The following is a 24,314-nucleotide window of genomic DNA, read 5'->3' as shown; positions in this document are numbered from 1 at the left end:
TTCTTGCTTGAGAAACCCCATGAACAGAGAAGCCTGGTGGCCAACAGTCCATAGAGGTCACAAAAAGTTGGACATGACTGAGCACACACAACACTCACCCCAACAGATATTTCTGTATACTTTGAAATTATTTTGTTGTTGTTGTTCACTCAGTCATGTCCAAATTGTTGCAACCCCATGAAGTGCAGAATGCCAGGCTTCCGCGTCCTTCACCATCTCCTAGAGCTTGCTCAAAGTCTTGTCCATTGAGTCAATGATGTCATCCAATGATCTCATCCTCTTTCATCCCCTTCTCATCCTGTTTTCAATCTTTCCCAACATCAGGGTCTTTTCTAATGAGTCAGTTCTTCACATCAAGTGGCCAAGTATTGGAGCTTCAGCTTTAGCAACAGTCCTTCCAGTGAATATCCAGGACTGGTTTCCTTTAGGATTGACTGGTTTGATCTCCTTGCAGCCCAAGGAACTCTCAAGAGTCTTCTCCAACACAACAGTTCAAATAATCAATTCATTGACTCTCAGCCATCTTTATGGGCCAACTCTCACATCCATACATGACCACTGGAAAAACCATAGTTTTGACTATATGGACGTTTGTGGCAAAGTGAAGTCTCTGCTTTGTGTATCTAGGTGCACTGTTAATGTAAAGGAACAGAATTTTTGCATGTTTTGATCCTTCAACTTTTTTGAATTCATTTATTTGTTTTAACCATTTGTTTTTGTAGATTAGATACACTGTCTAGGTTTGTCATAGCTTTTCTTCCAAGGAGTAAGCATCTTTTAATTTCATGGCTGCAGTCACCATCAGCAGTGATTTTGGAGCCCAAGAAAATATAGTCTGTCACTGTTTCCATTGTTTCCCCATCTATTTGCCATGAAGTGATGGGACTGGATGCCATGATCTTTGGTTTTTGAATGTTGAGTTTTAAGCCAGCTTTTCCAGTCTCCTTTTTCACCTTCATTAAGAGGCTCATTAGTTCCTCCTCACTTCTGCCATAAAGGAGGTGTCATCTGCATATCGGAGGTTAGTGATATTTATCTTGGTAATCTTGATTCCAGCTTGTGCTTCATCCAGGAAATTATTTATTAAATAAATAAATGATGTAGATAATGAACAGGAGAGCTGTGAGACTGAGGACTTAAAGAACGGACCTTAGTATACATTTCAAAGGGCAGCAGCAGTTAACCTCCTGTAACTATTACAGTAGTAGAAGATGAAGGTATGGATACTGCTAGGTGAGTCACTGAGTTCTGACAATACATGGAGCTCCTTCTGATTACTACATATTTTTCAGTTAAATGTGGAGCAAGGTTGTAAATTAAGATGTACAGAGAAAGGGTGAAAGTTTCAGGAAGTAGGTATGAAATAGTTGTCAAGGAGGTGAGAGTAAAAATCCAAAGAACTGTTAAACTGCTCAATAGTAGAGTGAAGTTAATAGTAGCAAATTCAATGTAAAACTTGTATGCCTGATCATCTTTCTTTGGAGTTTTTCCCTCAAAAGTGTTCATCATCACCCAAATTGGAAAGGAAGAAATACATTTATCTCTCTTTACAGTTTACATGATCTTACTATGTATAAAATTTTAGAGTCTACAAAAACAAATGGTTAAAACACATAAATGAATTCAGAAAAGTTGAAAGATCAAAACATACAAAAATTCTGTTCCTTTACACTAACAATGAACAATTCAAAAATGAAACTAAGAAAAAAAAATTGCATTTACAATTCCATTTATTCAAAAAGAATAGAATACTTAGGAATAAACTTAACCAAGGAGATGAAAGATATGTGCACTTAAAACTTCATGATACTGCTGAAAGAAATTCAAACATATGGAAAGACATTTCATTTCCATGGATTAGAAGACTTAATGCTGTTAAGATGTCAACACTATGTAAAGCAATTTGCAGACTCAGTGCAATCCCTATCATAATTCTGTTGAGAATTTAGCTAAATTGCTTCATAATATTTCTGCCTCAGCATGCACTTTGTATGACTAAGTGGCCTGAAAGGGCTTTAGACTGACACCAGCCCCTCCTGTGAGTACACACTCTAGGCAACAGTCTGCAAAGTCACAAGAAAGTGTAAATTTCAGATAGAATTCTCTCAGTGCTTCCGATGGATAGATTATCTCCTGCCTCCCAGTTCCTTTCCTTGTATAACCTTTAGATAAGCCCACTAAGCTTACTAACACCCCACCATCCCCCTGTTCTCAGTATCTATGACTCCGTTTCTGATTTTTAGATCCATCAACATATAAGTGAAATCATACAGTACTTGACTTTCTCTGTCTTATTTAACTTACTATTATACCCTCCAGCTCCATCATGTTGGCTACAAATGGCAAATTTTCATTTCTTTTCATGGCTGAGTAATATTCCTGTGTGTGTATGTGTATGTGTGTGTACCACATCTTTTTATAAATTTTTTTTATATATAAATTTGTTAGTTTCAGATATGCAGCATATTAAGTAGCTTTTTCAAACTATATTTCATTGTAGGCTATTTTAATAGATTTAATATAATTCCCTGTACTATATGGGCTTCCTTGACAGCTCAGTGGTAAAGAATCTGCCTGCCAATGGAAGAGACACAGGAGACACATTTGATTCCTGGGTCAGGAAGAACCACTCAAGAAGGAAATGGAGTGCTTTCCTGCCTGGCTGATCCATGGACAGTGGAGCCGGGCAGGCCCCAGTCCATGGGTCGTGAGGATTCAGACACAGTTTAGCACACAAGCACCATGCACTATACAGTCTATATAGTAAATCCTTGTTGTTTAACCATGTTATATATAAGAATTTGTATCTCTTAATAGAAAACAACAGAAGGGGACAGACTAGAGACCTCTTCAAGAAAATTAGAGATACCAAGGGACCATTTCCATACAGAGATGGGCACAATAAAGGACAGAAATGGTATGGACCTAACAGGAGCAGAAGATATTAAGAAGAGGTGGCAAGAATACACAGAAGAACTGTACAAAAAAATATCTTCATGATGCAGATAGTCACAATGGGGTGATCACCCACCTAGAGCCAGACATCCTGGATTCTGAAGTCAAGTTGGTCTTAGGAAGCAGCAACATGAACAAAGCTGGTGGAGGTGATGGAACTCCAGTTGAGCTATTTCAAATCCTAAAAGATGATGCTGTGAAAGTGCTGCACTCAATATGCCAGCAAATTTGGAAAACTCAGCAGTGGCCACAGAACTGAAAAAGGTCGGTTTTCATTCCAATCCCAAAGAAAGGCAATGCCAAAGAATGCTCAAACTACCACACAATTGCACTCATCTCACACGCTAGTAAAGAAATGCTCAAAATTCTCCAAGTCAGGCTTCAACAGTATGTGAACCATGAACTTCCAGATGTTCAAGCTGGATTTACAAAAGGCAGAGGAACCAGAGATCAAATTGCCAACATACTTTGGGTCATATAAAAAGCTACAGAATTCCAGAAAAACATACATTTCTGCTTTATTGACTATGCCGAAGCCTTTGACCATGTGGATCACAACAAACTGTGGAACATTCTTAAGGAGATGGAATACCAGACCACCTGACCTATCTCCTGAGAAATCTATATGCAGGTCAAGAAGCAACAGTTAGAACTGGACATGAAACAACAGACAGGTTCCAAGTTAGGAAAGGAGTAGGTCAATGCTGTATATTGTCACCCTGCTTATTTGACTTATATGCAGATTACTGCATGCGAAATGCTGGGCTGGATGAAACACAAGCTGGAATCAAGATTGCTGAGAGAAATATCAATAACCTCAGATATGCAGATGAAACCACCCTTAACGGCAGAAAAAGAAGAACTAAACAGCTTCTTGAAAGTGAAACAGGAGAGTGAAAAATTCGGCTTAAAACCCAACATTCAGAAAATGAAGATCATGTCATCCCATCATGTCATGGCAAATAGATGGGGAAACAGTGGAAACAGTGACAGACTTTATTTTTTAGGCTCCAGAATCACTGCAAATGGTGACTGCAACCATGAAATTAAAAGACCCTTGCTCCTTGGAAGAAAACCTATGACCAAGCTAGGTAGCATATTAAAAAGCAGAGTCATTACTTTGCCAACAAAGGTCCATCTAGTCAAGGCTATGGTTTTTCCATAGTAGTCATGTATGGATGTGAAAGTTGAACTGTAAAGAAAGATGAGCATGAAGAATTGATGCTTTTGAACTATGGTGTTGGAGAAGACTTTTAAGAGTCCCTTGAGCTGCAAGGAGATCCAACCAGTCAATCTTAAAAGATATAAGTCTGAATATTCATTGGAAGGACTGATGCTGAAGCTGAGACTTCAGTACTTGGGCCAACTGATTCAAAGAATGGACTCATTTGGAAAGACCCTGATGTTGGGAAAGATTAAGGTTGGGAGGAGAAGGGGACAACAGAGGGTGAAATGGTTGAATGGCATCACCAACTAGATGGACATGAGTTTGAGCAAGCTCTGGGAGTTGGTAATGGACAGCGAAGCCTGCTGTGTTGCAGTCCATGGGGTTGCAAACAGTTGGACACAACTGAGTGACTGAACTGAACTGAGGTAACATTTACTCTTTAAAAAATAAATTTATCTATTTTTAATTTGAAGGGCTATTGCTTCATGATATTGTTTCAGCCTCTAATTTTTATTAAAAAAATTTTTTTTAACTTTTTCCTTCGGATGACTGAGATCATATTGCTAGGATTGATATAAGTGAATGCTATCTCTTATATATTGGTCTTTAAACAATTTTGAGTTTATTTTTGTATATAATGTGAAGTAATTTTCTAATTTCATTGATCTTCATGTAGGTCTCCAACTTTACCAAACTACATCTTGAAGATGCTACCTTTTGTCCACTGTAAATTCTTGCCTCCTTTGTTGTAGATTAATTTTCTTCAGGTGTGTGGATTTATTTTGGGGGCCTCTTTATTCTGTTCTATTGATCTGTATGTTTAGTTCATTGATATTTAAAGTAATTCAGTTCAATTCAGTTGCTCAGTCATGTCCAAATCTTTGTGACCCCATGAACAACTGCATGCCAGGCCTCCCTGTCCATCACCAACACCCGGAGTTTACTCAAACTCATGTCCTTGAGTCGATGATGCCATACAACCATTTCATCCTCTGTCGTCCTCTTCTCCTCCTGCCCTCAATCATTCCCAGCATCAGGGTCTCTTCCAATGAGTCAGTTCTTTGTATCAGGTGGTCAAATTATTGGAGTTTCAGCTTCAACACCAGTCCTTCCAATGAACACTTAGGACTGATCTCCTTTAGGATGGACTGGTTGGATCTCCCTGCAGTCCAAGGGACTCTCAAGAGTCTTCTCCCACACCACAGTTCAAAAGCATCAATTCTTTGGCGCTCAGCTTTCTTTATAGTCCAATTCTCACATTCATACATGACCACTGGGAAAACCATAGCCTTGACTAGACAGACCTTGCTTGACAAAATGATGTCTCTGCTTCTTAATGTGCTGTCTAGTTTGGTCATAACTTTCCTTCCAAGGAGTAATCGTCTTTTAATTTCATGGCTGCAGTCACCATCTGCAGTGATTTTGGAGCCAAAAAAAAAAAAAAAATAAAGTCAGCCACTCTTTCCACTGTTTCCCCATCTATTTGCCATGAAGTGATGGGTCCGGATCCCATGATCTTAGTTTTCTGAATGTTGAGCTTTAAGGCAACTTTTTCACTTTACTCTTTCACTATCATCAAAAGGCTCTTTAGTTCTTCTTCACTTTCTGCCATAAGGATGGTGTCAATGCATATCTGAGGTTATCGATATTTCTCCTGGCAATCTTGATCCCAGCTTGTGCTTCTTCCAGCCCAGCGTTTCTCATGATGTACTCTGCATATAAGTTAAATAAGCAGGGTGACAATATACAGCCTTGGTGTACTCCTTTTCCTATTTGGAACAAGTCTGTTGTTCCATGTCCAGTTCTAACTGCTGCTTCCTGACCTGAGTACAGATTGCCCAAGAGGCAGGTCAGGTGGTCTTGTATTCCCATCTCCTTCAGAATTTTCCACAGTTTATTGTGATCCAGTCAGTCAAAGGCTTTAGCATAGTCAATAAAGCAGAAACAGATGTTTTTTCATAAACTCTCTTGCTTTGTCAATGATCCAGCAGATGTTGGCAATTTGATCTCTGGTTCCTCTGCCTTTTCTGAAACCAGCCTGAACATCTGGAACTTCATGGTTCACGTATTGCTGAAGCCTGGCTTGAAGAATTTTCAGCATTACTTTACTAGCGTGTGAGATGAGTGCAATTGTGAGGTAGTTTGAGCATTCTTTGGGATTGCCTTTCTTTGGGATTCAAATGAAAACTGACCTTTTCCAGTCCTGTGGCCACTGCTGAGTTTTCCAAATTTGCTGACATATTGACTGTAGCACTTTCACAGCATCATCTTTTAGGATTTGAAATAGCTCAACTGGAATCCCATCAACTCCACTAGCTTTATTCATGGTGCTGCTTCCTAAGGCCCACTTGACTTCACATTCCTGGATGTCTCACTCTAGGTGAGTGTGAGTGATCACACCATCGTGATTATCTGGGTCGTGAAGATCATTTTTGTACAGTTCTTCTGTGTATTCTTGCCACCTCTTCTTAATATCTTCTGCTTCTGTTAGGTCCATACCATTTTTGTCCTTTATTGAGCCCATATTTGCATGAAATGTTCCCTTGGTATCTCTACTTTTCTTGAAGAGATCTCTAGTCTTTCCCATTGTGTTGTTTTCCTCTATTTCTTTGCATTGATTGCTGAGGAAGGCTTTCTTATCTCTCCTTGCTATTCTTTGGAACTCTGCATTCAAATGGGGATATCTTTCCTTTTCTCCTTTGCTATTCACTTCTCTTCTTTTCACAGCTGCTTGTAAGGCCTCCTCAGACAGCCATTTTGCTTATTTCCATGTCTTTTTCTTGGGGGTGGTCTTGATCCCTGTCTCCTGTACAATGTCACAAACCTCCATCCATAGTTCTTCAGGCACTCTGTCTATGAGATCTAGTCCCTTAAGTCTATTTCTCACTTCCACTGTATAGTCATAAGGGATTTGATTTAGGTCATACCTGAATGGTCTAGTTGTTTACCCCACTTTCTTCAATTTAAGTCTGAATGTGGCAATAAGGATTTCATGATCTGAGCTACAGGCAGCTCCCAGTCTTGTTTTTTCTAACTTTATAGAGCTTCTCCTTCTTTGGCTGCAAAGAATATAATCAATCTGATTTCAATGTTGACCATCAGGTGATGTCCAAGTGTAGAGTCTTGTCTTGTGTTCTTGCAAGAAGGTGTTTGCTATGACCAGTGTGTTCTCTTGGCAGAACTCCATTAGCCTTTGCCCTGCTTCATTCTGTATTCCAAGGCCTAATTTGCCTGGTATTCCAGGTGTTTCTTGACTTCCTACTTTTACATTCTAGTCCCCTATAATGAAAAGGACATCTTTTGGGGGTGTTAGTTGTAGAAGTTCTTGTAGGTCTTCATAGAACCATTCAACTTCAGCTTCTTCAGCGTTACTGGTTGGGGCATAGACTTGGATTACTGTGATATTGAATGGTTTTCCTTGGAAACGAACAGAGATCATTCTGTCGCTTTTGAGATTGCATCCAAGTACTGCACTTCGGACTCTTTTGTTGACTCTGAAGACCACTCCATTTCTTCTAAGGGATTCCTGCCCACAGTAGTAGATATAATGGTCATCTGAGTTAAATTCACCCATTCCAGTCCACCTTAGTTTACTGATTTCTGGAATGTCGAAATTCACTGATGTTAGTTCATTGATATTTAAAATAATTAATGATAGTTATATATTTCTTACCATTTTACTCCTTGTTCCCACTTTTTATTACAGCTTTTGTTTCTTTCTTCACTTTTTTTCTTTTATATTATGATGATTTTCTTTTGTACTCTTCTTGATTTCCTTTATTTCTAGTTTTTGTCAATCTTTTGTGTATTTTCATTTGTGGTTACCATAGAGTGGAAGTATGTTGATCCATAACTTAATTTAAACTGATTGTCTTTCCAGTTGAAACATATTCTAAAAGATTTATATTTTTTTACTCCCTCCCCCATATTTTATGATTTTAATGTCCCATTTTACATTGTCATCTTTTCATCTATTACAGTTTATTATAGGTATAATCAATTTGCAATGTTTTTATTGTTTTTAATCTAGACATTGGCTTTTTCATCCTTAATCCTTTTCTATATTTGTTAACTTTTTTGATTTTCTGTTTCCAGTATATTCTTTTTTTTCTATTCAGAGAATTCCATTCAATATTTTTTTAGGGTAGGCTTGATAGTCAGTCAGTTCTCTTCAGTTTCTCAGTTGTGTCCATCTCTTTGCAACTCCATGAACTGCAGCACACCAGGCTTAATATTACTGAATTTATTTAGTTTTGCTTGTCTGACAAACTCTTTATCTTTTCTTGTAAATGCTAATCATGCTAGGTAGGGATTCCTAGTTTACAGTTTTTTCCCTGTCAAGACTTTGAATATATCACACATCTCCCTTTGGCCTGCAGAGTTTCTGCAGAGAAATCAACTGATAACCTTCTTGGGGTTCCTTGTAACTGACTCTTTCTCTTGCTGACTTTAGAATCCACTTTATCTTTCATTTCTACCATTTTAATTGTGGTATATCTTGGTGTGGATCTACTTGTATTTATCTTGTTTGGCACTCTCCTTTCTTCTTGTAGTTGAATATGTTTCCTCTTTAGGTTCGGGAAGTTTTCAGACATAATTTCTTCAAATACATTTTTAAATTTTATTTATTTTTAAATTGAGGGATAAATGCTTTACAGAATTCTGTTGTTTTCTGTCAAACGTCAGCATGAATCAGCCATAGGTATACATATGTCCCCTTCCTCTTGACCCTCCCTCACATCTCCCTCCCCATCCTCCCTCCCCTCCCAACAAGGTAGACAGAGCTCCTGTTTGAGTTCCCTGAGCCGCACAGCAAATTCCCACTGGCTATCTATTTTGCATATGGCGATGTAAGTTTCTGTGTCACTCTCTCCATGCATCTCACCCTCTCCTCCCCTCTCCCCATGTCCATAAGTCTGCTCTCTATGTCTGTTTCTCCATTGCTGCCCTGTGAATAAATTCATCAGTACCATTTTTCTAGATTCCATATGTATGCATTAGTATATGGTATTTATCTTTCTCCTTCTGATTTACTTTATTCTGTATAGTAGGCTCTAGGTTCATCCACCTCATCAGAACTGACTCAAAGGTGTTCCTTTTGATGGCTGAGCAACATTCTATTGTGTAGATGTACCATAACCTCTTTATCCATTCATCTGTCAGTGGACATCTAGGTTGCTTCCATGTTCTAGCTATTGTAAATAGTGCTGCAGTGAGCAATGGGATACATGTGTCTTTTTCAGTTTTGGTTTCCTCAGGGTATATGCCTAGGAGTGGGACTGCTGGGTCATATGTTGGTTTCATTCCTAGTTTTTTAAGGAATCTCCATACCATCTTCCATAGTAGCTGTATCAATTTACATTCCCACCAACAGTGCAAGAGGGCTCCCTTTTCTCCAAACCCTCTCCAGCATTTATTGTTTGTAGCCTTTTGGTGATGGACATTCTAACTGGCATGAGGTGATATCTCTTTGTAGTTTTGATTTGCATTTCTCTAATAATGAGTAGCTTAAAGCTTAACATTCAGAAAACTAAGATCATGGCATCTGGTCCCATCACCTCATGGGAAATAGATGGGGAAACAGTGGAAACAGTGTCAGACTTTACTTTTTTGGGCTCCAAAATCACTGCAGATGGTGACTGCAGCCGTGAAATTAAAAGACGCTTACCTGTCAGAAGGAAAGTTATGACCAACCTAGATAGCATATTAAAAAGCAGAGACATTACTTTGCCAACAAAGGTCCCTCTGGTCAAGGCTATGGTTTTTTCCAGTGGTCATGTATGGATGTGAGAGTTGGACTGTGAAGAAAGCTGAGCTCCAAAAAATTGATGCTTTTGAACTGTGGTGTTGGAGAAGACTCTTGAGAGTCCCTTGAACTGCAAGGAGATCCAACCAGTCCATCCTAAAGGAGATCAGTCCTGGGTGTTCATTGGAAGGACTGATGCTGAAGATGAAACTCCAGTACTTTGGCCACCTCATGTGAAGGGTTGACTCATTGTAAAAGACCCTGATGCTGGGAGGGATTGGGGGCAGGAGGAGAAGGGGACGACAAAAGGTGATGGCTGGATGGCATCACCGACTCAATGGGCATGAGTTTGAGTAAACTGCAGGAGTTGGTGATGGACAGGGAGGCCTGGTTTGCTGTGATTCAATGGGGTTGCAAAGAGTCAGACATGACTGAGCAACTGAACTGAACTGAATAATGAGTAATGGTCAGCATCTTTTCATGTGTTTTTCAGTCATCTGTATGTCTTCTTTGGAGAAATGTTTGTCAAGGTCTTTTTCCCACTTTTTGATTGGGTTGTTTGTTTTTCTGCACTGATCCTCTTTCTCTCTTCTCCTTATGGAATTCATATGTGTAGGTTGGCAAGTTTTTTATCACCCCATAGATCTTGTATCTTGGTTTCATTTAGTTTACATTTGTATTTGTGCTGTTCTGATTGGATGATTTCCAATATTCAGTCTTCCAGATTACTTACTCGTTCTTCTATGTCACTTGGTTGGCTTCTATATTGCTTCTATATTGGTTATCTTGACAATTTTTATCCATTTTTGATTGGTTCATCTTTGTAGTTTCTAGTTACTTGTTACAGTGATCTACATTTCTATCCATAATCTTTCTAATTTGTTAATATGCTATTTATTTATTTTTGAAAGTTGCTCAGTCATGTCTGACTCTCTGTGACCATGTCACAGAATTCCATACAGTCCATGGAATTCTCCAGGCCAGAATACTAGAGTGGGTAATTTCCCTTCTCTGGGGGATCTTCCCAACCCAGGGATCAAACCCAGATCTCCCACCTTGCAGGTGGATTCTTTAGCAGCTGAGCCACCAGGGAATGTGGCTGGTAATATGTTATTACCAGGAAGCCCCTGGTGATGTTTTATTGCCACTTTTTAAAACTCAGAGATAGCAGATCTGTGAGCTCTGTTTTATTATTTGTTCTTGCAGATTTCTCTTATTATCAAGAGTAGTTCGTTTGCCTTTTCATTTTACTTAAGTGTATGAATTTATGACTCCATGAATCTGTGACTTAGCACAAGCACATCTCCATGAATTTAGGAGAAATACTTACCAACCGCAGTCTTAGAGGGGTGGGAACATCTCTGTGTATAGTGTGTGTCCAGTGTTTTTGGGGGGAGGGCTGGTTTTGGTACAGACACCAGCCATGTAGGGGTAGGACCTCTTCCCTCTGCTGGAATAGAAGCCCTGAGGGTTGGGTTGCCCTTGAGTGCATGCCTTGTCCCAAAGAAGATGATTTCTAAAGCAGTGAGGCCTGCGTGCTCACAGAGGACCTATGCTCACCTGTGTAGGTGTCTGCAGATGTGCTTAGAATCAGCCCAAGGTCATGTCCCTATGTATGTTGTATTCATTCCAGGTGCCAGATATACTGCAAGGCTGTGGTGTGGAGGAGGCTGGCACTGGTGGTCAGGTTGTTTGGCTGCAGGAATTTAGGCTGAGCTGCTGCCTGAGGTCTGGGCTGCCTCTGTGGCCTTCTTTTTCAGGTGCTGGCTGCTTCAGATGTAGTGCTTCACCAGGGTGTGGAGAGAGTGGAGCCAGCACTCTCCCCGAGACAAACCTCTGCATACCCTTGAGCCTCCCAGGCTTTCTCTGAATAGCTGGATTGAGCTCTCGCCGAGTCCCTGCTGCCTGAGTTTCAGTGCTTAAGCAGTAGAACGACCCTGTGTGCATCTGACAATGGCCAGTAGTGGCCCCCTACCTGTTGCTCCAGGTATAAGCTGTCACTGGCCACCTTGGCTTCACCCAGATCCCACCCTAGGCCTCTCATCTGTTTTTGAGTAGTTAGATCAAGTCTTTCAGGGCTCAGTTGGCCCAGGTCTCATGCCAAGGTGTGGCTCAGAGGTGGTAGGACTCGGGTGTTCACCCCATCATACTGGGAAGTACTATGAGGCAACGACCACCAGTGCAAGACTCTCTCTTCACCCTGACTGTTGGCAAACTAGTGTGCACTCCTAGAGAGTAGAGTCTGGGCTTCTTCAGCCCCTGTGTCTGACCTCATGGTTATCACAGCAGGTGCGGGACAAGGCAGGGGTGTGGGGGTGGGGTGGGGTGAGGTGGGGGTTTTTCTCCTTCGCACAGGATGCCAGGCAGGACTGGGATGTCCAGATGGTGGCTCGCTTTCCAGGGCAAGGGCATTCCCACGAGGACCTTCTTTTCCTTTCAGATCCTTTTCAGGGGTGCAGGCCCCAACCCAATGCCTCTTTTTTTAATCACTTTTTTAAAAATTGGAGTTTAATTGCTTTGCATTGTTGTTAGTTTCTGCTGTACAATATGAGTCAGCCATAAGTATACATATTTTACCTCCCTCTTAAGCCTCCCGCCCACCCCCACCATCCCACCCCACTGGGTCATCACAGAGCACTCAGCTGAGCTCTCTGTTATAGAGCAGCTTCCTACTAGCTATCAACTTTTCATCTGTCCTTTCAGGTTACATAGATTTTTTTTTTTTTAAATTTTTAATTTTATTTTTTTTAATTAGTTGGAGGCTAATTACTTAACAACATTTCAGTGGGTTTTGTCATACATTGATATGAATCAGCCATAGATTTACACGTATTCCCCATCCCGATCCCCCCTCCCACCTCCCTCTCCACCCGATTCCTCTGGGTCTTCCCAGTGCATCAGGCCGGAGCACTTGTCTCATGCATCCCACCTGGGCTGGTGATCTGTTTCACCATAGATAGTATACATGCTGTTCTTTTGAAATATCCCACCCTCACATTCTCCCACAGAGTTCAAAAGTCTGTTCTGTATTTCTGTGTCTCTTTTTTCTGTTTTGCATATAGGGTTATCGTTACCATCTTTCTAAATTCCATATATATGTGTTAGTATGCTGTAATGTTCTTTATCTTTCTGGCTTACTTCACTCTGTATAATGGGCTCCAGTTTCATCCATCTCATTAGAACTGATTCAAATGAATTCTTTTTAATGGCTGAGTAATATTCCATGGTGTATATGTACCACAGCTTCCTTATCCATTCATCTGCTGATGGGCATCTAGGTTGCTTCCATGTCCTGGCTATTATAAACAGTGCTGCGATGAACATTGGGGTGCACGTGTCTCTTTCAGATCTGGTTTCCTCAGTGTGTATGCCCAGAAGTGGGATTGCTGGGTCATATGGCAGTTCTATTTCCAGTTTTTTAAGAAATCTCCACACTGTTTTCCATAGTGGCTGTACTAGTTTGCATTCCCACCAACAGTGTAAGAGGGTTCCCTTTTCTCCACACCCTCTCCAGCATTTATTGCTTGTAGACTTTGGATAGCAGCCATCCTGACTGGCGTGTAATGGTACCTCATTGTGGTTTTGATTTGCATTTCTCTGATAATGAGTGATGTTGAGCATCTTTTCATGTGTTTGTTAGCCATCTGTATGTCTTCTTTGGAGAAATGTCTGTTTAGTTCTTTGGCCCATTTTTTGATTGGGTCATTTATTTTTCTGGAATTGAGCTTCAGGAGTTGCTTGTATATTTTTGAGATTAATCCTTTGTCTGTTTCTTCATTTGCTATTATTTTCTCCCAATCTGAGGGCTGTCTTTTCACCTTACTTATAGTTTCCTTTGTAGTGCAAAAGCTTTTAAGTTTCATTAGGTCCCATTTGTTTAGTTTTGCTTTTATTTCCAAATATTCTGGGAGGTGGGTCATAGAGGATCTTGCTGTGATTTATGTCGGAGAGTGTTTTGCCTATGTTCTCCTCTAGGAGTTTTATAGTTTCTGGTCTTACATTTAGATCTTTAATCCATTTTGAGTTTATTTTTGTGTATGGTGTTAGAAAGTGTTCTAGTTTCATTCTTTTACAAGTGGTTGACCAGTTTTCCCAGCACAACTTGTTAAAGAGGTTGTCTTCTTTTTCCATTGTATATTCTTGCCTCCTTTGTCGAAGATAAGGTGTCCAATAGGTTTCGTGGATTTTATCCTCTGGGCTTTCTATTTTGTTCCATTGAATCTAATATTTCTGTCTTGTGGCCAGTACGCATACTGTCTTGATGACTGTGGCTTTGTAGTAGAGTCTGAAGTCGGGCAGGTTGATTCCTCCAGTTCCATTCTTCTTTCTCAAGATTACTTTGGCTATTCGAGGTTTTTTGTATTTCCATACAAATTGTGAAATTCTTTGGTCTAGTTCTGTGAAAAATACCGTTGGTAGCTTGATAGGGATTGCATTGAATCTATAGATTGCTTTGGGTAGAATAGCCATTTTGACAATATTGATTCTTCCAATCCATGAACACGGTATGTTTCTCCATCTATTTGTGTCCCCTTTGATTTCCTTCATCAGTGTTTTATAGTTTTCTACGTATAGGTCTTTTGTTTCTTTGGGTAGATATACTCCTAAGTATTTTATTCTTTTTGTTGCAATGGTGAATGGTATTGTTTTCTTAATTTCTCTTTCTGCTTTTTCATTGTTAGTATATAGGAATGCAAGGGATTTCTGTGTGTTAATTTTATATCCTGCAACTTTACTATATTCATTGATTAGCTCTAGTAATTTTCTGGAAGAGTCTTTAGGGTTTTCTATGTAGAGGATCATGTCATCTGCAAACAGTGAGAGTTTCGCTTCTTCTTTTCCTATCTGGATTCCTTTTTTTTTCTGCTCTGATTGCTGTGGCCAAAACTTCCAACACTATGTTGAATAGTAGTGGTGAGAGTGGGCACCTTTGTCTTGTTCCTGATTTCAGGGGAAATGCTTTCAATTTTTCACCATTGAGGGTGATGCTTGCTGTGGGTTTGTCATATATAGCTTTTATTATGTTGAGATATGTTCCTTCTATTCCTGCTTTCTGGAGAGTTTTGATCATAAATGAGTATTGAATTTTGTCAAAGGCTTTCTCTGCATCTATTGAGATAATCATATGGTTTTTATCTTTCAATTTGTTAATGTGGTGTATTACATTGATTGATTTGCGGATATTAAAGAATCCTTGCATTCCTGGGATAAAGCCCACTTGGTCATGGTGTATGATTTTTTTAATATGTTGTTGGATTCTGTTTGCTAGAATTTTGTTAAGGATTTTTGCATCTATGTTCATCAGTGATATTGGCCTGTAGTTTTCTTTTTTTGTGGCATCTTTGTCTGGTTTTGGAATTAGGGTGATGGTGGCCTCATAGAATAAGTTTGGAAGCTTACCTTCCTCTGCAATTTTCTGGAAGAGTTTGAGTAAGATAGGTGTTAGCTCTTCTCTAAATTTTTGGTAGAATTCAGCTGTGAAGCCATCTGGTCCTGGGCTTTTGTTTGCTGGAAGATTTTTGATTACGGTTTCGATTTCCTTGCTTGTGATGGGTCTGTTAAGATCTTCTATTTCTTCCTGGTTCAGTTTTGGAAAGTTATACTTTTCTAAGAATTTGTCCATTTCATCCAAGTTGTCCATTTTATTGGCATAGAGCTGCTGGTAGTAGTCTCTTATGATCCTTTGTAGTTCAGTGTTGTCTGTTGTGATCTCTCCATTTTCATTTCTAATTTTGTTAATTTGGTTCTTCTCTCTTTGTTTCTTAATGAGTCTTGCTAATGGTTTGTCAATTTTGTTTATTTTTTTAAAAAAAACAGCTTTTAGCTTTGTTGATTTTTGCTATGGTCTCTTTAGTTTCTATTGCATTTATTTCTGCCCTGATTTTTAAGATTTCTTTCCTTCTGCCAACCCTGGGGTTCTTCATTTCTTCCTTCTCTAATTGCTTTAGGTGTAGAGTTAGGTTATTTATTTGGCTTTTTTCTTGTTTCTTGATGTAAGCCTGTAATGCTATGAACCTTCCCCTTAGCACTGCTTTTACAGTGTCCCATAGGTTTTGGGTTGTTGTGTTTTCATTTTCATTCATTTCTATACATATTTTGATTTCTTTTTTGATTTCTTCTATGATTTGTTGATTATTCAGAAGCGTGTTATTTAGCCTCCATATGTTTAAATTTTTAACAATTTTTTTCCTGTAATTGAGATCTAATCTTACTGCACTGTGGTCAGAAAAGATGACTGGAATGATTTCAATTTTTTTGAATTTTCCAAGACCAGATTTATGGCCCAGGATGTGATCTATTCTGGAGAAGGTTCCGTGTGCACTTGAGAAAAAGGTGAAGTTGATTGTTTTGGGGTGAAATGTCCTATAGATATCAATTAGGTCTAGCTGGTCCATTGTGTCATTTAAGGTTTGTGTTTCCTTGTTAATTTTCTGTTTAGTTGATCTATCCATAGTTGTGAGTGGGGTATTAAAGTCTCCCACTATTATTGTGTTACTATGAATTTCCTCTTTCATACTCGTTAGTGTTTGCCGTACATATTGCGGTGCTCCTATGTTGGGTGCATATATATTTATAATTGTTATATCTTCTTCTTGGATTGATCCTTTGATCATTATGTAGTGTCCTTTGTCTCTTTTCACATCCTTTATTTGAAAGTCTATTTTATCTGATATGAGTATTGCGACTCCTGCTTTCTTTTGGTCTCCATTTGCGTGAAATATTTTTTCCAGCCCTTCATTTTTAGTCTGTATGTGCTCTTGTTTTGAGGTGGGTCTCTTGTAGACAGCATATATAGGGGTCTTGTTTTTGTATCCATTCAGCCAATCTTTAGGTTATATAGATTTTTATTGTAGTCTTGCTTGTGTAGTTGACCATCTGCCAGTTTCCAGTTAGTTTTCTATGAGCATTTTAATACAGATTTATTTTTGATGTTTTTGTTGGAGGAGTCCTACACTACCATGTGGATCCCTCCTCTCTACCACATCTTTATTGTAATTTTAAAAAATGCTTTTCCATTGAAAAGAACAGCACTAACAACAGCTAACAATGAGTTTATTACTACATGCATCTCCTCAGTTAACCTTCACAACAACCACATGATATAGGTATTATTAGGATGCTTATTTGTTGATAAGAAAATTGAATCTCATGTAAACTGTCCATTGTTACCTAGGAACAAGTGGAACTGAAATCTGAACGCTTGAATTGTACTTCCTATATTACCTTTAATCCTGGTCACCCTCCAACATGTCCTCTTCCAGTCACTTGCAAGAGTTTGTCCAGTAGATAGGTTTCATTAGAAGTTTTATGGAGAATATATACCTTGCACATCATCATCATTATCATATTATTAATTATTACTAATACTAAATATAATAAATAATGTTTATTTTCTATTTATTGTAACAGTTTTGTTTTTGCACTGGTGAAAAAAAGTAATGTTAATACACATGAACTGTTCACTAATATTAACTTGCATTCATAAGCTGACTTTGTTATTATATGATTTATTAAAAAATAATTCTTCAATGATTAAAATGTTTTATAAAGAACTGATCATTCATGTATGTTGTAACCCTGGAATCACAAGTGTCTGTTTGTATTCTATTTGTACATATATCAATTTTAACCAGATTATTAGCCTTATTATTTTAATAAGGATTGAGTTTTTATGACAAATGTGGGACTCTTTAATCCCAGATATAATTAAGGTATTCTGGTGTATTGTACAGATTGTCTAAAATGACAAAATAATAGCTCTAAAGGCAACTCTTAAGAGAGTCTTTTGTCTATTTTAATATAACTAAAAATACTTAAATAAAGTAGTATCTCAGACTTTTTTCTTATAAATAGTGTACATACTGTTTCTCATTTCCCAATTACATTTGGCAAAGATATTTTTTTAATTTTCTCTAGTTTATAAGTGTCCTTCTCTAGGAGCTGGAAACTGTAATGTAAAACAAAGCAAAATACAAGAAAGAAATGTAAACTGTAAGATCTTTCATCCTTACATTCATTTATTCATTCACCATGGCAGTTGGCTGGGATACAACATATTTTAAAAATTAAAATTGTGATTCACTTTTGACTTGAATATTTTTGGCAATTAAAGTCAAAGAAACATGATTGGGAACATAATTTGTACCATCATTAACAGAGCAGTCTGCTTTATAGATCAAGATTTCGTAGTTAGGTCTCATATAAGAAGTGATATAATGATTAATAATATAAGCCATCAAACTTCCGATTGAGGCATGCATATCCTTAGGGATAGCACAAGGCTTTCAAAAAGGTAATTGAGCAGAGAATTTTGAGGAAAGCAATTTTCAGGTATTCAAGTTCTTTATACATTACACACTGTTATGACACATGTTTCTAAAATACTGATTAACTTAGTGATTGGATAATGAGAAAATTATGTACAATAAAATGGACATATGTTGAAGTATGAACTGTTTTCTGAATATCATAGATAGGATTATAATCTTCAGCATGATAGGGGAAAGCCAGGCTGCTACCCGGGGAGGAGTTTACAGGCTTAACTTTTATTTTAATGATGAAATGAATGCCTGCAGAATGTCCTTTCATAAAAATGTACATCCTGAGCTTTACATAATTTTAGTTTCCTGACATTTTACACCTCTCCCTGCCCCGCCCCCCCACCCCCACCCCCCGACCCAGTGCTCAGAGGTTCAGTCACATCTGTATTATCTCAGGGATCTACTGGCCAGTGGTTTTACTTTAATTTTCATTTTGGTAGGTACAATTTTATTACCCATATAGTAGGTCTACAGCCATCATAAGTTGCCTACCTCCACTAACTCGATGGGCATGGGTTTGGGTAGACTCCAGGAGTTGGTGATGGACAGGGAGGCCTGGGGTGCTGCGATTCATGGGGTTGCAGAGAGTTGGACACGACTGAGTGACTGAACTGAACTGAACTGAACTGAACCTTCACTAATGGAGCTATTTCTCAGGGTTCCTAGGTTTTTGTTTTGTTTGTTGTTGCTAGCTATGCATGTTTATCTCTGTTATAGAATCATAGTAGTTTCAAGTAAACTGGCTTAAACACATTTTTCCAGGAAGTCCTAAGTATTTTACGATTTTGCAGAATGCAATGCTTGTATGGAATGCATATATTCTATTATAACAAAAATATCTGTGTACATTGTCCTCAAATTGGTCTGCGCCTAGAGATCTCTTAAAAAAACATTAGAGATACCAATTCATGAATTGCAATTGAATTCTTGCAATTCATGCAAAGAGGGGCATGATAAAGGACAGAAACAGTATGGACCTAACAGAAGCAGAAGATATTAAGGAGTGGTAAGAATACACAGATGAACTGTACAAAAAGATCTTAATGCTTTGATGTGTTGAATCCCATGCTTACATATTTCATAAGCTCATGGATAGTGGTTGTAGGTGAGTCTTATGAGATGAAAAGTCAAACCTAGATTCAGACCTATCTATGAGAACAAAATGCTGGACCTTTAAAGATGGAAATGCTCAATGCATTCAACTTGTTGCCAGGTGGAATTATTTTGTGTATCATTTTGTCATATCATTTTCTTAGCATCAGTCTTTGCTGCAGACTGGTTGGATATTTAGAAGTATCAGTGGCTAGATTAGTAACTAAAACTTCAGTGAAATTTTATCAGTATCTTTGTTAGAGAAATAAATTCAAAGCACCTATTTTATACTATTATATTAAAATTTGTTTAATATGTAGAATAATAATAGTACTGTAGAGAGTGTGTGCTAAGTCGCTTCAGTTGTATCTGACTCCTTGTGACCCCATGGACTGTAGCCCACCAGGCTCCTCTGTCCATGGGATTTTCCCAGCAAGGATACTAGAGTAGGTTGTCATTTCCTACTCCAGGGAATCTTCCTGACCCAGGAATTGAAGCTGTATCGCTTTTGTCTCCTGCATCAGCAGGCAAGTTCTTTACCACCAGCACCACCTGGGAAGCCCAAGCAGGAAAAACAATCTGGATCTGGAGAAATCCAGATATTGAGAATGAGAACTCTGCAAATCCAGATTGTTTTTCCCGATTTTCATTGAGATTACGGAGTATGAAGATTCAATTTTTGGTTAAATTACATTTTTAAAATTATTTTTTTTAATTGAAGGATAATTGCTTTACAGAATTTTGCTGTTTTCTGTCAAACCTCAACATGAAGCAACCATAGGTATACATACATCCTCCCCCTTTTGAACCTCCCTCCCATCTCCCTCCCCATCCCACCCCTCTAGGTAGATATACAGAGCCCCTGTTTGAGTTTCAGAAATTCTTAACCTAGTATTCTTTTGATATCACAACATTTCTTAGGCCTCTGTCTCTATCTTTTGCTGTATATAATTTGTAATCTTGTTGAATATGAACTATTCATATCGATTTTAATTGTCATGAGATTATATTCATATTCTTATCTTTACTGAGGCAGAATTTAAAAATGCAAATTTCATGTTTAAAATAAGAAAACACTTAGAATGAAAACAACTAGAAGTAAAAATCAGGAATAGAGGTGAAATATATTATTTAAAAAAATTTCAAAATGGGAGATGTATGTGAAACTTGTAAGTGGCAGATTGTAAAGCTAACCATGTCAATTTACCTGTCAAGGTCAACTTATAAATAAATCATCATGCGTTATTAATTGTATATACTGGAAGTATACTTGACACATCTCCTTAAGGACTTTTGACTTCAACATGGGTATGCATCTATGCGTTTGATAATAGATCTAATTTTTATTAGGTCTTACTTACCTAAAGCTAGAAAAAATGTAGCCTTTTAAGTCTAGTTGAATTTGGCTGCTAAAAGACATATGCTAATTTTTCCCAAGTAATTATGAATTAGCATCAGGCTTGTCATGAGGACCTGGTGAAGAGGTGACAGGACAATTGTGACAAACTTGTCAACTAAACAATTGAGAAGGAATGTTAATAAACTCTACTAAACATCATTTTACGATGTATAAAACTATGACATGCCCTTCTTATATCAACACTGACAGAATGTGGTTTTTTGTTATACATATGTTTACATAATACCTTTTGAAGGTTAATGAGGATATTTTCATTAACTAACCTGAGCTCTTCAAATTAGACAAAACTGTTTCCACTTTTATATTCTTAGAGATATATTAATATTTTAAAGGTGGTTAAAATGAATTATAATCACATAATTTAAATATAATTACATATGCTATTTTGTATAATATAATGCTTGAATATCTTGAGTATCTTTTGTTATATGACTAGCCTATTTAGTCTCCTATGTAATAAAGGAATATTCAAATTGGTCAAACTATTATAAAAAATTTGCTTTAACAGTTTTAAATAAACAGAACATAATTATGATGATTAAAGTGATCCTTTTTATAGAACAATTGTACACAAGTTCATAAACAACATTCTCTTTTAAGTAATTTCTTCAGCCAGCCCAGGGTTCCAATATGACAATGGATATAAAAAGCAAAAGTAATGAATGATAAAGATGTTGTTTACTGTAGTACAATGTATAGGTAGATATCTAACATATGGCTAGACGACTGATTAATTCCCATAAACTTTTCCAAATGTTTGTTTTGATGGCTACAAAAGCACTGAATTATCAAACCAATCTATGAAAATATGGGGATTCCCTGGTGGTTCAGATGGTAAAGAATCTGCCTGCCTGCAATGCAGGAGACCCAGGTCAATCCCTAGGTCTGGAAGATCCTCTGGAGAAGGGAATAGCTATCCACTCCAGTATTCTTGCCTGGAGAATCCCATGGACAGAAGAGCCTGGTGGGCTAAGTCCCCATGGGGTCACAAAGAGTCAGACATGACTGAGAGACAAACACTACGAAAATATGAAAATAGACACTAAGCTTTATATTCTAGAGAAATTATAAATTTTCAAATCATTTCTAATATTATTTTATCTCTTATTGTTAAAGCTCCATTAAATGTGTGTGTATGCACATGTTATATAAAAATATTCTTTCTACATAATGTAGTTTTAGAGGCATGTAACATAAAACTTCATCTTTATTTTATCATACAATATTTGAAAACACCTTCAGTACCAGTCCTTCTTTGAAGTCTGGATACCTTTTTGTAAACCAAGTTATGTTTTATTTCTCTAAGAGCACGAACATGTTACGTCCATTCTACTGTATATAAACCTAAATAATAACAGTCATAAGGATTTTTCTACATGTAGTGATATTTGGATCAAAGAGTGTGATTAGGATATGATGGGACAAAATGGACAAAGAAATATTCAGGCCTACATGTCCTTCTCATGGGAGGGAGATGAGGTGAAAATGTGTCTTCATACTAGAAAGAAATCAACTAAATTTTAAAAGCTAGATAAAACTGTCACAATAAGCAGTTAGTCAAGTCAAGGTATTTACTGGTTTGTGTATGTGTTTATGTAACCAGCACAGGGGAAAAAAAAATATCTTGAAGCCCTATGATGGCACAATAATTACCCATTTGCCATTAATACTAATCTAATTTTAGAAAATAATAATAATAAAAAAAAACAATTTCTCTAAAGTCATAAAGGAGATTTCTTCCCCAATATATTAAATATTTTAAAAATTATTCCCATTACATTTCTTTCTCTGTATTGTGAAAACCAAAATAAGTACATTTTTTAATTAAAGAAAATATATACTTAGATTGATCTATGCTCTAGGTATGAACATTTCATGCTTTACATGTTCTTCAAATATAATATGAAAACTGGCTTAATCTGTCTTTACTTTGGTATCTTCCTTTGTTAGTATTAAGGCATCTCACTGAAGCTACCTTAGATGCAATGTGGTGTATTTTCCTTTACCCACATTTCTTTCTTTCTCTTTTCTTTCTGTGAGAGAGAAGCACAAAGTCCTAACCACTGGATGGCTGAGAAATTCCCTCCCCAAATTCCCTTAGGAAATGCAAACTCCAGCTACTGGAGCAAGGACAATCTTGTTTAAAGAATAGTTTCTAGATATTATTTTCTGGTTTCATTAATTCCTTTCTCTTCTTCCCTTGGTTTTTGTTTTAGGGTCAGTCTTATATTAAACAATATATTCTAATATTTCTAAAGTTAGTGTCAGAAGAGTTTTTACTCAGGCACAAGTTACAAAAGGTCAGCAAACCTTTGTGTTTTTTAGTTTGCTTTATATTTTCTTTACATGGTGACATATATTGATAACAGAATTGACAGTCTCACAAAACAGTGGAAGTTTTCATCTTTTCAGCCTGTGAAATATAGTTAGGGAAAATGTTGAATTCACCTGTAATGAACTCTAGATCTCGCAGCTTTATTTAGACAGGATTTACTAACAGTCTTGATCAGAATATTCAGCATGGTGCTTGTTGAAAATACTGATTCCAAGATTCCATCTTCCTTTCTAGGTCAGGATCTCCAGGAGATTTGTAACAGGTATGCCAGAAGACGCCTATGGTCAGGACACTGGGAAATACTTGGGTAAGTGTTTCTTGGTCAAAATTTATTTTTTGGTGTTAATATAAACATTTATGTTTTCTTAGAGAAGTATTAGTTCTTTTAGATTTTCAGATATTTGACATATTTAATATTTTTCATGGTTTGCTTACACCCTTCTGTTTTGCTATTGTCTCTTTTTTCATTGGATACATTTACTAACTGTAGTATGCTTAAACTACTTGAGATTATAATTCTCTGTAATGTTCTTTTTACAATTCAGTTATGTTTTCTAGTATATATTAGATCCATCTTATGGTTTTACAAAGGTTTGTTGTTCTCTAACTTGCATGCATTATATGCATGTTTCATTTTTTATTTAAAAACTGGAAATATTTAGTATCATTTATAAAGCTCATAAATATCAGTAAGTTGATGTCTCACTATTTTTAAGTATTATAGCATTGCTTTTTGGATTATGGACTTCATTATTGATGAGCATCTCACTGTTTTCAAATAGTTAACATTTTTAGTTTATATATTATTCATTTTTAACAGTGGCTTAAATATCTCCTTAAGATTTTTTACTTGAGGGATTCATTTATGCATCACTTGGAGCCCCGTGTTTATCATGTACATCATTATGTACATGATATACACATAAACATACATATATACATATAAGTGCATATACATCACACTGTTGCACAGATCATATATGTGTATGTGAATAAAATAATAGTGATAGTAGATCTAGAAATTAAATTGTATATGTAATAGAGTAGTACATGATGCAAAGTGTTGCTATTTAAGATTTTATTTGGATTCTGATTATATACTATATTTATTCATTGCCTATATAATCTGCAACTAATATATGCTCTCATTTTTTTACTGCCATAAGTTAATAGATTATCAACAATTTTGGGTTTATATATTTAATCTTTTATTATTTGGTATATGGTACTGCATAGAATAGTCTCTGCTGAAGCAGTAAAATGAGATCCTCTCTTGT

At 37.2% G+C, this 24,314-nt stretch overlaps 1 protein-coding gene across 3 annotated transcripts in view; it reads left to right on the top strand.

The window, feature by feature from the left end:
* The window catches only part of LOC122422330, a 240,956-nt gene that overhangs the window by 143,724 nt on the left and 72,918 nt on the right, over window positions 1-24,314 (top strand). For all 3 annotated transcript variants that reach the window (XM_043438795.1, XM_043438797.1, XM_043438798.1), the window contains exon 2: window positions 23,272-23,344. In XM_043438795.1, coding sequence (XP_043294730.1) covers window positions 23,272-23,344 — 73 coding nt within the window. The remainder of the gene's footprint in view (window positions 1-23,271; window positions 23,345-24,314) is intronic.

The sequence above is a fragment of the Cervus canadensis genome, chromosome 19, assembly GCF_019320065.1.
Source record: "Cervus canadensis isolate Bull #8, Minnesota chromosome 19, ASM1932006v1, whole genome shotgun sequence".
Lineage (NCBI taxonomy): Eukaryota > Metazoa > Chordata > Mammalia > Artiodactyla > Cervidae > Cervus > Cervus canadensis.
Note: the sequence above shows the minus strand (reverse complement) of the source record. Positions and strands in the feature narration are given on the sequence as shown.